The sequence below is a fragment of the Lonchura striata genome, chromosome 8 (assembly GCF_046129695.1).
Source record: "Lonchura striata isolate bLonStr1 chromosome 8, bLonStr1.mat, whole genome shotgun sequence".
NCBI lineage: Eukaryota > Metazoa > Chordata > Aves > Passeriformes > Estrildidae > Lonchura > Lonchura striata.
This window is the reverse complement of record NC_134610.1, coordinates 37799844-37812325: the sequence shown is the minus strand read 5'-3', so window position 1 is coordinate 37812325 and position 12482 is coordinate 37799844. Positions and strand designations below refer to the sequence as shown.

The 12482-nt window shown below is 42.6% G+C and overlaps 1 protein-coding gene across 8 annotated transcripts in view; it reads right to left on the bottom strand.

The window, feature by feature from the left end:
* AGAP1 (ArfGAP with GTPase domain, ankyrin repeat and PH domain 1) overlaps positions 1 to 12482 on the bottom strand; it is a 307939-nt gene that overhangs the window by 178579 nt on the left and 116878 nt on the right. For all 8 annotated transcript variants that reach the window (XM_077785210.1, XM_077785211.1, XM_021536095.3 and 5 more), the window contains one exon: positions 8818 to 8952. In XM_077785210.1, the coding sequence (XP_077641336.1) occupies positions 8818 to 8952 (135 nt within the window). The remainder of the gene's footprint in view (positions 1 to 8817; positions 8953 to 12482) is intronic.

Below are 12482 nucleotides of genomic sequence, written 5' to 3'. Positions count from 1 at the left end.
CAGGAGGGGCATAAATGATGGGAGTGAGGCGACTGTGTGTGCTCTCAACTCCAGCTGATTTACTCCTCACCAGGGCTTTTTTCACTCCAAAGTAGCAGCAGCAGAAGTGCCACCAGCAGCACTCCATCTCCTGGAGTTTGCATATCTGACTTGAGACAAGTAATGACCTGTCTTTATTAACATTAACAAGTTTTATGCCCCAAATCCAATTTTCTATGGAAAAAAATATTTCCTCAGCATCTGCCAATAATGTTCCTTCATTAAGTGCAGATAGAGCTTGAAGAAAAACAAATCTCTGCCTTAATTTACAATTGGTTCTGTGGCTCTGAAAGCCACCTTCAGCCTTTTCAAAGTTGAGACAGTGCAGAAGTTACCTGACACAAAAGGATCTTGTTGTGAAACTAAAAGGAACAAACATTCACACATTTATTAACAAAACTATTCAATTTTTAGTCATGTACCAGCTTTATAGTAATTTGTGAACTAAAGGTGATAAGTCAGCACTCCACAGAGGCTGCCAAGGGAATGCACCTGTCACAGATGATAAATATGTTAAAAAAAAAGTCTTCTATCAGAATTTATTCAAAAATTTAATTTGAAGTTTTGAAAACTGCAGGAAATAATCAAGTGAAGTCACATGTGAAGAATGTCAGGGATCACAGGCATTACAGGATCCTTTAGGCTGGAAAAGCCCTCTAAAATCTAGTCCAAGCACGACCCCAGCACTGCCAAGGCCACCACTAACCACATCCCCAGGTGCCACATCGAGAAAAATAAGAGTCTCCCAGTTTTCTTAATCCCTTAGTAAAACACGTTGAGCCCCTGTGTTCACACTTAATATTTGGGCTAATTTTCATAATTGAGGCAGCCCATGCAGTCCCATCCATCCGCTAACTAAGCTTCTTTCGTGATTTTAGCTTACTTCCAAACCAAAATGCAGCATGCACTGCTGAAACAACAGATGCCAGACTGGTACCCCTGGAAAGACCAAGCTAAGGAAGAAACCAAATATCTCTGTGCTCTCCAGACTTATCTCTTTAGTTGTTCAATAAGACATTTTGCTGGATTCTCTCTTTTCCACAAAATATTGACCAGAGCCTGCAGCAGGCAGGCCCTGACCTTGCTGTGTCTGGGTCACACAGAACTCCAGTAAAGACAAAAGGAAGAGTAAAGAGTAAAAGAGAAGGCAGAGTAAATAGTAAAAAGGAAAGAGTTTGATGCAGAGAACAACAGTCTCAGTGTTCAAGACTGGCCAACAACAGATGCTGAAATTAAAGGAGGCTCTTACAGATAAAGCTGCACTGATGTTTGACAAAAATCAAGCAACACCATCAGCACAAATGCTTTTCTCCTAGAGCATGAGGCAGAAGCTCCAGCTTTGGTGGGCACACGGTGCCTTGTGCAGAACCACCTCATCAGACCTAATTTTCAATTGCAAAATTCATTATACACAAAGATTCTCTCTAGAGAAGGACGAAGGAAAAACGCATCTCCTCAGCTCGGCAGCAGCAGGCAGCAGCAGCGCAGGAAGTTTGCTGGTGCAGGAATTCCGAGGCAATGCCACCACTGAGCCTTGCTCCACACTCCACCCCCACGCATCCAGGGAGGCTTTTAAAGGCTGAATACACCGCGCTAATCCCGGCCAAGCAAACAGCTCAATGGGATTTGCATATGCATACGGATTAGCTGAAAGGCAACGATTTGCAATGCATTTCGGAAATGGCTTTTGAGGAACCAGCTATGCTAATAATCAACTTTGATGTTGAAAATGAGTTTGTTACACAACAGAGAAGGTTACAAAAGGATTATGTTTATTACACCAGTTGTAAACGTTTGATAGCTCAGACAAAAGCATCTCTTTATTATAAGGGGGCAAAGCGGGATCTTCTCTTTCATAAATGCTCCTAAACACACCCAGAACAGAATGAAGTTACAGAAAGGGCATTTTCCCTTCCCCTTCTGTCTTCAGACAACACATCTCGTGGGCTAGCTCTTAATCTTCCATTCATCAATATTAAGGCAGCAAAGCTATTTTTTTTGCCAGCAAATTTAAAGAGAAATCCACAAAGGACAGTTAAAACCAATGGCCAAGGGAAGGCATATTGAGGATAACTATAAAAAAATTATAAATTAAGCTTTAGACATTTCATGCTGCCCTCTCTATGTCAAGGCTTGGTGGAGAAGCTGTATAAAACATGGCATAAAGTGGCTGACAAGGTGTATGGGTTTTAAGATTTGTCAATAAAAAATTAAGAAGAAAATGTCAGATTAAATGATCAAATCATAATCATAGAAAGTGTAACAAAGAGTGTAGCAGTAGGAAGAGAGGCAAAGATACAGGGGGCAAGGCAGAGCATCCCCCAAAATTGCAGCAAATGAGGCAGAGTTCACACAGAACACATAGAAATAAAGCAGACATGAGGAAGAAGAAGGTTCTGGCTGTAATATAGCAAATATAAACTGGCACTTTGAGGAGGTCATGCTCTGCTGAAACCTTTCCTGGCCCTCACCTAACTTTGTGATCACTTCCTCTGCAGCATCACTCTGCAGCTGCTGAAGAATCCCCGCTCTAACAGGTATCACCAAGCAGTATTTCATTTTATTTGTTTTTAAACCCTCCCCTCCGGACACAGCCCATGACTGAGCCCTGCCAGCAGCCGTGCTGGGCCGTCAGTTTTGCTGCTCAGCTCACTTGGCTCAAAAAGAATCAGAGAAATTGTCACCGCTCCTTTCAGCTCTGCCAGGAACTGCAGCGTGACAACATTTATTTATGGCTTATTTCTAGTCTGCCTTTCCTGGTGTCTTTACTGAGGGAAGTAGAGATTTGAAAAAGAAGGGATTTTCAAATTTCCTCCTTTTTCCAGAATTTTTTGCTTCTGTTTCTAAGGGGAAACAATTCCTACTTGCTTGCCAGACACTCCATAAACACGTTTATAACACTTTATCTGCCAAGCACAGCACACATGAGTCTGTCAAACAGACTGATTCTGCCTCTTACTCTCAACTCTACTGTAAAATAAAAAAAAAGGCAATTTACCCCCAAACAACCACCTTGTTTCCTGCCCCAGGATTTCAATTAGAGTTTGCATTACAGAATATGACTTTACTGGACTAATTCTGAATCTTCACTACTGAAAACCTGAATTCTTTTGCATTTTGATGAGATGATGATCAACGTTCTTTTTGCCATTAATGAAGAATTAATCTATGTTGAACTAGGTCTTGCATTTATTGTGCTCTCCAAAAAATGTAACAGCTGTCACCTATTGCACAGAATCAGCAGCTCTGCTGTAAGTTTTAAGTAACCTGCCTTACTGCATAAATTTCAAATTAAGACTTAAAGGAAGTACCATAAAATAACCACTATAAAATTAAAAGTCACGTGAAAAATTCTGCAATAGATTACGGTTTTCTATAAGTCACCTACTGAATGACACATCAAAGCTAAAATCAAAAGCTCCCTGGAACTTTTATTGGCATTACATAATTAGATTCCTCTGTGCTCGTTCTAGGACTTCTTAAATTCCATATTCTGGACTACAGCTCCTCATCCTATTATTTGATTCCAAGCATGAGAAAATGGAAGCAGACAAGTCACTGGAAGACCTCTTTTCTTTCCTTCACACCTCTGTGGATCCAGGTGCAGTGTTGAAAAACCTGATAGAGCAGTACCAGCCTCAAAGTCCCCAAAGCCTGCAAAGTTGCTGCAAATTTTCACCCAAAAATTGGCAAAAAGGTAAAGCCTGTGTCCACCAAACAGCACAGCAGTGACACTGGACAGCACCGAGCACAAGGGGAACTGCACAGAGACCCGTAAGTTCTCAGGGACGACAGAAAAAGAATTTTGAACAGTGATGTGTAAAGTGTGAAATCTGGTAATCGGTCAGAAAATATACATCCAGGGATTTGCATCAACTTTCCAGCCCAATCCTACTGATGCCAGCTGCTTCCCAGGACGAAGGCTTCTTCACACCTGTTTCACCAGGCACTGCTCAATTCACACAGCTCATTTCAAGCCTATTTATATAAATTTCGGATATTGGTTAATTCCCTTCCTGCAACAACGTACCAGATCTTGTCATCTGCGCCAACAGGGCTGAGAAGTTACCCGGAAACCAGAAGAAACGCCTGTGCAAACAAAAACAGCCACCAAAAAAAGAACAGTGGCGTGAAATGCTTGTTTCCAAACGAAATCTTCTCATTTATTAATGGCCCATAAGAGTTACTTTATTTAGGCAGGCAGGAACGGTAAAGCTAAGTGTAAGGGCGAAGCATGAGCGCGGGTGAAGCTGAAGTAAGTTCAGGATAAACTACAAACAGGAACAACCCACAATCCGAGGATAACCAGATTTTTGCGGTTCTGTGTGTTATTTTCCAGCCGGCTTTGGCTGGCCGGAGCGTTTTGCGCGGCCCCTCACGGCGCGGCTCTGGCGCCCCCCGGCGGCCGCTCCCGCCGCGCTCCCTAATTCCCCAAACGGAACGTGGATTAATAAAATCAAAACGTTAATTTAACGTTAAAACCAACGTTCTTGCAACGACTTAAAACCGAAACGACTTCAAATGAACGGGGGGTTAAAATGAACACGGCCTGAGCGTTTGTTGCTCCAGGCTAAGCTGTGATGTCGAAGAAATTTACTCCCTCATGTCACTTTCTCATCAGAAAAACCCAAACCAAACAAAATCAGAAAGATAGAAATATCTAACCAGCAAAAACATTGATTTCCCAGCGGTTTTGAAGCTAGGGGCCTGTCGAAGAGTCAGCAGTCTGATCCAGGCCATGTGTGACCATCCTGAAGGCCATCACTGCAGATGCCACATTCCTGGAGGCCTCAGCCCAAACACAAGGAATTCCAAGGAATTCCAAGGAATTCCCAAAGCCCAAGGAACCGAAGGAACCTCTGCCTCCTCCTGCCCTGCGCTGGGGTCCCCCACCAGCCCAGCTCCTCGAGCAGAGAATCCCTCAGGCCACATCCAGAGTGAATGTCGCTTCTTCCCAAAACAGCTGTCAGGATGGGACCCATTTACTTCCCTTTTACTTACTTCCCATTAGGCTGATTAACATTTCCTAATGAAAACACATCTATAAAAACTGACTTGATAATGCTGATGGCAAGTGACAGCCCTTCCCCTCAAGGCAGCTGCACCAGGATTAATCTGTCATCTCCCGTCCCTTAACAGAGAAATGGTGCTCTGAAGTTCTTTTAACACACCTTTGTTCAACACCACACGGGAAATACTATTTGGGTCTAGAAATAAAATACTTCTGGTAGATTTTTTTTACACAGAGCAGACACATTCCTTAATAAAAGACTAGTTAATTTGCAAATAAAAGCATCCAAAAATACTGGCAGCAGCACAGCACCAGAGCAAAGTGCAAACTGTGAGGCAGCAGTGGCCTCTGCCACCTCAACTCCTGCCTCAATATTCCCTGGTTTATTGTTGTTTTGGGCTGTATTAGATCAAAATCTGGGTGTTACAGTGATCTAGATGAGGTAAAACACCCTTGGTTGAACTGCTAAGCAACAGAGAAAGATTCAACTCTGAACCCAAGTTAGATTCAAACCCTTTTGTTTCACACCCTGTGATAGTAAAATTTTATTCTCTTAAATGTTTGAATGTTTGCTCCTTTGTGATGTCAGAGACTCGCATGGCCTACAGCTAAAAGGATCAGGGAAAATGCAAACATAAAGCAGGGCAAGATGTGTAGTTATGAATACACTGTGAACAGAAAAAAAAACCGCAATTCTCATGCATTAATGGTACATCAAGCTAATTCAAGAAGGCTAAAACCATTAAAAAGGCATCCTGGGGCAGTACACAGTCATTACAATACTGTGCTGACAAGAAGTATTAAAATAATAATTTTCAATGTCATTGATAGAATTTGTTCTGATAAGCAGGGGGGGAAATATCTCTAATTCTTAATTGGGAATATGAAGCACAATGGTTCTTATTAGCACTTATCTAATTATTTTAATGCAATTCTCTTGTTCAACTATTCAAAATACCAAAAAATAAGAAATATTTATTATCTTCCATCGTTGGACACATTATTAAACTAAACCTTTGAAACATAGAACTCCTCTTTTTTATTTCAGCCTGAAATTCAGGTTTTACTTCCCAACAGTATGAAAGATTAAACCGCAGTGTGACATAGTTGAAGGTTAAAAAACAGCCTCTAAAATAGCAGAATGTGAAGGAGGATTTTGGCTTTCACTTTACTCAGCTTTCCTCTTACAAAATATGAACCAATGGAGTTGATGATCTTAAGGGTCTTTTCCAACCCAAGTGATTCTATGATTCCATCTCTGTTGCAATCAATAGTGAGCTTATCAGCTGTAATGAAGCGTTGGAAATGAGGTATTTGGATTTAACTTGAGAATAAAGTAGCATTTTCATAATAACAATAATCATTCAAGTTGAATTATTTTACCACTCAGCTGTGAAGAAAATGGGAAATGAGTTATCACAGAAGAATCGTAACAGATGACCACTAAGTTCAGTAGCTGCTTGCAGGGGACAAATTAGAAATTTAATTTCTAAAGTGTATTCAACAAAAGAGTAAGAGGCTCTTCAATACCATTTCAAATTTCTTCCTCCAAAAGGTAGATCTACATCACAGCAAGGCAAAACACAGAAACCAAACAGATTTTAAAAAAAGCTTGCAAACAAAGCAGGCCAAACCAGGAACTGGTGTCAAAACCAAAACCCAGTAAGTAAGAAAAGTCTGTGGGCTGGAACATCCTCAGGTGAATTTTATTTATTTCCTTTTTTTTTTGGGTTTTTTTTTTTTTGTTTTGTTTTGTTTTTTTGTTTACTATCAGAGGATCCCAGAATGGTTTAGATTAGAAGGGACCTTAAAGCTCGTCTTGTTCCACCCCCTGCCAAGACAGGGACACCTTCCACTATCCCAGGGTGCCCAAATAATGTGAACCCTCTGAAAAAGCCACAAAAAAAACCATTAAAGCTATGCTGAACCTGAATGCCCCAGAGGAGCACAAGCCAAGGGATATTTAATCAAGTGCTCGCTATGAACAGCTTGCACTGCTCATTCTCACACACACACACACCCCCCTATTTAATGGGGTTAAGAAGTTGCTTTGTTTCCTGCTGAAATAAACAGCAAAAATTATCAGGAATTGGATTCGGTCCCAGACGTGTCTGGCAAGTGTAACCCATTCATACAGAAGCATTTCTAATCCTATTAGCTGGCAAATATTAACGAGTTGGTTGGCTGCCATGGGGGCAAAACAACACCCTGATATTTCTTAAAACACATGATCCCTGTCAATTCTTTCTAGCAAGCAGAGAGACAAATGAGCCTCCTGAAAACTTACAAGTTCATCACACTAGCTTTGTGCTAAGAGACTTCTCTCAAAATCTCTGAGAAAGGGGAAAAAAACCAAGGAGACTGTAGACAGAGCCACAAACACCAGGACTTGGAATATATAATTAACAATCTAACTATAGCCAGCACTCAAAAATAAATGTGCTAAACAAAACCCCCTAATGGCTCTTTGAAACTCCTAATCAATATAGAAAATCTAGGCAGTCAAAACAGTAATTTTTGTAACTAGTTCAGCAGAAAACAGGGAGCAAAGCTAGAAGATGCAGCTTCAAATGCTCTTCTCCAAAATCTGACCAACAGCATGGGTAAAAAACATGTGCATGTCAGTATTCTCCATGTAAAATGTACAAAGGTTTTGCCTCTTTTTTCCCCACACAAAAACTGTAACTGTCTTTTCTGTCTCCATTGTAAACATCAGAATGTATTGCCTTTTATTCCATGTAAAAATTTGATGGCTTTACCTTCTTTTTAATTTGAAGTGTCTTTTCACACCCTACTGCACGGCGCTGATGTGACACTGCCTCATGTAAGCACAGGCAGAGCAGGACTTTGCAATGAGAAGCTGGCAACAAAAACCCTCAGAACAAGGGGGCTCTGAGAAGCATTATAAAACTTAATTAATTGAGAAGGTTTTTAGACACAGAAAACTGCTGTGATGAGGGGCTGACACGTTCAGCCTTGAGAGGAGCCTGGTGAGAAGAGAAGCCAGCTAAGCCCCAGGACACTTGACTGCAATTCCACTAGAGGGGGCACAGATCCCATCTCATACAACTCCAGGATCATGGAATTACAGAATATCCTGATCTGGGAGGGACCCACAAGGATCAAAACCCCTACACAAGATTCTCAGAGTCCCAGAATGTTTTGGGTTGGAAAGGAGCTTAAAGCTTACCCTGTCCTACCCCTGCCATGGGCAGGGACACCTTCCACCAGCCCAGGGTGCTCCAAGCCCTGTCGAACCTGGCCTTGGGCACTGCCAGGGATCCAGGGGCAGCCACAGCTGCTCTGGGCAACCTGTGCCAGGGCCTGCCCACCTTGCCAGGAAACAATTCCTTCCCAATATCCAACCTAGCTCTCAATTTTTAACACCCCATGAATGTTACGATACTCAAATATAGCATTTTCAGCTACTCTGCAACCAACAGCCCCCCAGCCTCTCCACAAGCACTAAAACCAAAGCAAAGAAAACTTTACTACAATAAAGCAAGAACCAAAGAAAACTGAAAATTAAATAAGGACTAAAAATACCTTAAGATGCTTAAGACTAAGGGTGCTGGTGGATAACACATCAGTGCACGTGCAAAGTGTTCAAGTTAAGGAGCCATTTTAGAAAATAAACAAAAATGCCTAAAAATCAGTGTTTTCTTTAACTGAGCAGGCAAACATCTGAGCTATCCCAGATGGGTCATTCCTTAGAAAGGACAGCTAGAAGATGGAGTGATGTGCTGGATGCAAAAAGGCAGCTGTACCGTCATGGAAGACTCTCTCCACGTTGAGCCCGTAGGTCGCGCAGGTCTCGTAGTAAGTACATCTCTTGAGGTCATTGGACAACTTCCTGGCTCTGGCATCATCGATGACACGGGGGTTGGTGGAGCTGATGGCATCTGCAGGGGAAAACGCCCATCAATGGTCACTTGGAAACACCAGCTTGGGATTCAGAGTCACAGGAGGGGCGCGGAAGTTGGAAAAGATCAGAGTAAGGGCACCCCATGGTCACCACTAACCCATGTCCTCAAGTGCCACATCCACGTGGTTTTTGAGCACTTCCAGGAATGGCCCAAATGCTTGACAACCCTTTCTGTGAGCAAATTTTCTCTAATATCCAACCTGAACCTCTCCTGCTGCAACTTCAGGCCGGCTCCTCTCATCTTGACCAATACCCCAAGCAGTGAGTTTAAATACAAACAACAAAACAGGGTGCACATCACTCTAATTTACATTTCCTTATCAAAATTACCAATACACTGATTCTAAAAGCCAGGGGGAAAACCTCCAAGGGTTTTTGCTTTCCTTAAATACATGTATTGAGTTCAGTTATTGCCACAAAAAAAAAAAAAAAAAACAACCAAAAAAAACCCAACAAAAAACAACAATAATACATAATCCCATGAAAGAACACGATCTCTGATGTAAAATATATTTAGGGAAACAAGTGGGTCATTAGTACAAACATGTCAAATGGTTTTTAGATCTCTGTAAGTATATGTGACTACAGAGTGTGAAATATTAAACATAATGTATTTTCAAGAAATAGAACTTAATTGTAAATTACTTTCTCAAACTGCTGTAATGGCACGCAGAGATGATGTGAAACATACTGCAAAGATGATAAAATTTGTATTTTTCTAAGCAATCATACTTGGTAATTCTCTCCAAGAGCTTCTTTCATGAAAGCTGAAAATCAGAAATTTCAGTTCCTAGAGCTTATCCAGAGGAACTGAAAAAACCTTACACCAGAACAGACGAAGGAGAAGCTTCTTTCTTGATTCTCCATCATAGTGATGAACTCTGTATACAAAGGTGATACTATTTGAAGTGATAATCTCATTGGCAGAACTTGAAAAGGAAGTTTTTTCCCCAGAAATTCTGTGTTACTCTTCCGCTCCATCCCTGGAAGTGTTCCAGGCCAGGTTGGATGGGGCTTGGAACAATCTGAGATAGTGACTGGACGGTGTCCCTGCCCATGGCACTGGATGATCTTCAAGGCCCCTTTCAATCCAAACCATTCTGAAATTCTACAACAGGCACTAATTTCAGCATTTACAGCTGCCCAGAAAACCTTCCTTAAAATCTGTAACTGCCCACAGCAGCAAAACAGATTTGTTCTTTGGGAAAAAAGCATCACCCGAATCACCTGAACCTAAAGATGGAATCAACGCCTCTTGCAACACTGAGGCTCTGCCCTGGGCATGACTGGACCAGACCTCCACGGATGCTGTCATTACCTTCTCATCAGATCCAATTAACAAAAATCAAGCAGCAATTAGGAAAAGTAGGAGCCTGCTATTTATCAGCAGAGGGCGCCGGTAAGATGTAACCAGAAAGGAGCTGTTAGGGTTCAGTTCCAGAACACCACTGCTCCCCAGAGTTTGCCTCCTCCTTGCGAGGTGGGTCAGGCTGGGGCACTGAGCTGGCTTTGGAAATCAGGGGAGAACGTCTGCAAGCCAGTGTTAATATTGTGGGAAGCATTTCATTTCACATCTCATTTCAGGACTACCTGACAAAACCAAGAAGTCCAGGTTGGACAGGGCTTGGAGCAGCCAGGGCTAGTAGAAGACGCCTGTGCCCATGGCAGAGAGTTGGAATTAAACGTGCTTTAGGGTGGTCTCCATCCAAAATCATTCTGGCATTCTATAATATGAAAGGTAGCTTTCAAATATGTATTTTAACAAGTGTATTTATGTATGTCATACATTTATTTCACTGTCAAACACAGACAAAAAGCTGTGTTTTTTCCTGATGTTTATTCCTAGAAATAGCATTATTTCATTTTTTTTCAAAAAATCCCCTTTTGCATCAGTGGTGCAACAGAAAATCAACTTTTCTTTTTCTGGAAGTAACAGGAAGGAGATGGAAAACCATACCCTAAACCATACCCCAGAAGGGGGTCAGAAGGGCACAAAGGAAAAAAAAGTTGGATAAATGTTTCCCCTTCATCTTTTCAACTCCAGCTTCAAGCCCAAAACATGGCCCTTCAAAGCAGCTCCTTTCTGCTTTTTGGTGGAGTTTCTGCTGTCCTAAGACTTTTTCTCTTCCTACTTCCCCTTTTCCTTCTTATCATCTGTTTCCTCCTTCTAGCTAGGTTGTGATTCCTCCTTCCCTGCTACCCACACATCCCCTCTGCACTGTCACCCATTGGCAGGAGGCAGGGGAAGGCCAATTGCTCCCTAACCACATGGCTGAAAAAACACCAAAAAGCCTCACCACCACCAAAACCACTGGGACACACTAACAAGGATGCCCTAAATTGAACCAAGGACAATTCACAACACCTGTGTTCTGCCTCTACCACACAACAGCAACCTGGTGGGGCTCAGCCTGGAGAAAAGGAGGCTCAGGGGGGACCTTCTGGCTCTGCACAACTCCTGACAGGAGGATGCAGCCAGGTGAACTCTGTACCCAAGGAACAAGGGACAGAGTAAATAGAAATGGCCTCAAACTGTGCCCAAAGGGTTGTCCAGCCCTGGCACAGCTGCCCAGGGCAGTGCTGGAGTCACCATCCCTGGAAGGACGTAAAAGTTGTGTGGATGTGGCATCTGGGGACATGGTTTAATGCTGGTGTTGGCAGTGCTGAGGGAACAGCTGGATTTAATGATTTAAAAGTTTTTTCCCAACCTTAATGATTCCATGGTCAGGAACAGAACAACCTCAGCTCCACCAGTGCAGCAAACCAATCACAGTATGGGAAACTGGTGAAACATTACTGGGCTATGCTGGCACAACAAGGCAGAGAATATTCAAAAAACCACTCAAATGCCAAAGAAATGGAAACATTTTGGGTACCTTTCCTTTGCAGCATTTCCCTTCAGGACAGCTGCTATTTCAGAAGGAAAAACTGGAGTGACAGGTTGGCTCAGCTGGCAAAAAGCTGCATTTCTACTTGATTTACAGAGGTCTCCCAGAGGCACAGCCTGAAGCCAGGGTTCACATCTTGCTTCCTGTCATGCTGCTGGAGGTCTATCTTTGTCATCCTTTTGCCTCTCAGCAATGCCAGGGTGCTGAGCCCTTCCAGACTGCCAAGAACATGGAAACTGGCCTGGCTGCAGAACTTCCCTACACAACTGATTTACCTGCCCAAATTCAACGAGGGCGTCTCCCTGCTGGGCAAGTAAACCACCACGACCAGCATGCACTGAAAGTATTATTTAAAATTTCCTTGCAAGTCACATAGAATCCTGGAATGGTCTGAGTTGGAAGGGACCTTAAAGCTCACTGTGTTCCACCCCGTGCCATGAGCAGGGACATCTTCCACTATCCCAGGCTGCTCCAAGTCCCATCCAAGCTGGCCTTGAACACTTGCAGGGATCCAGGGGCAGCCACAGCTTCTCTGCAGGGCTTTCCCACCCTCACAGGGAAGAATTTCTTGTACATATCTGACCTAAACTTCCCCTCTTTCTTCACTGCTGAAGTCCTA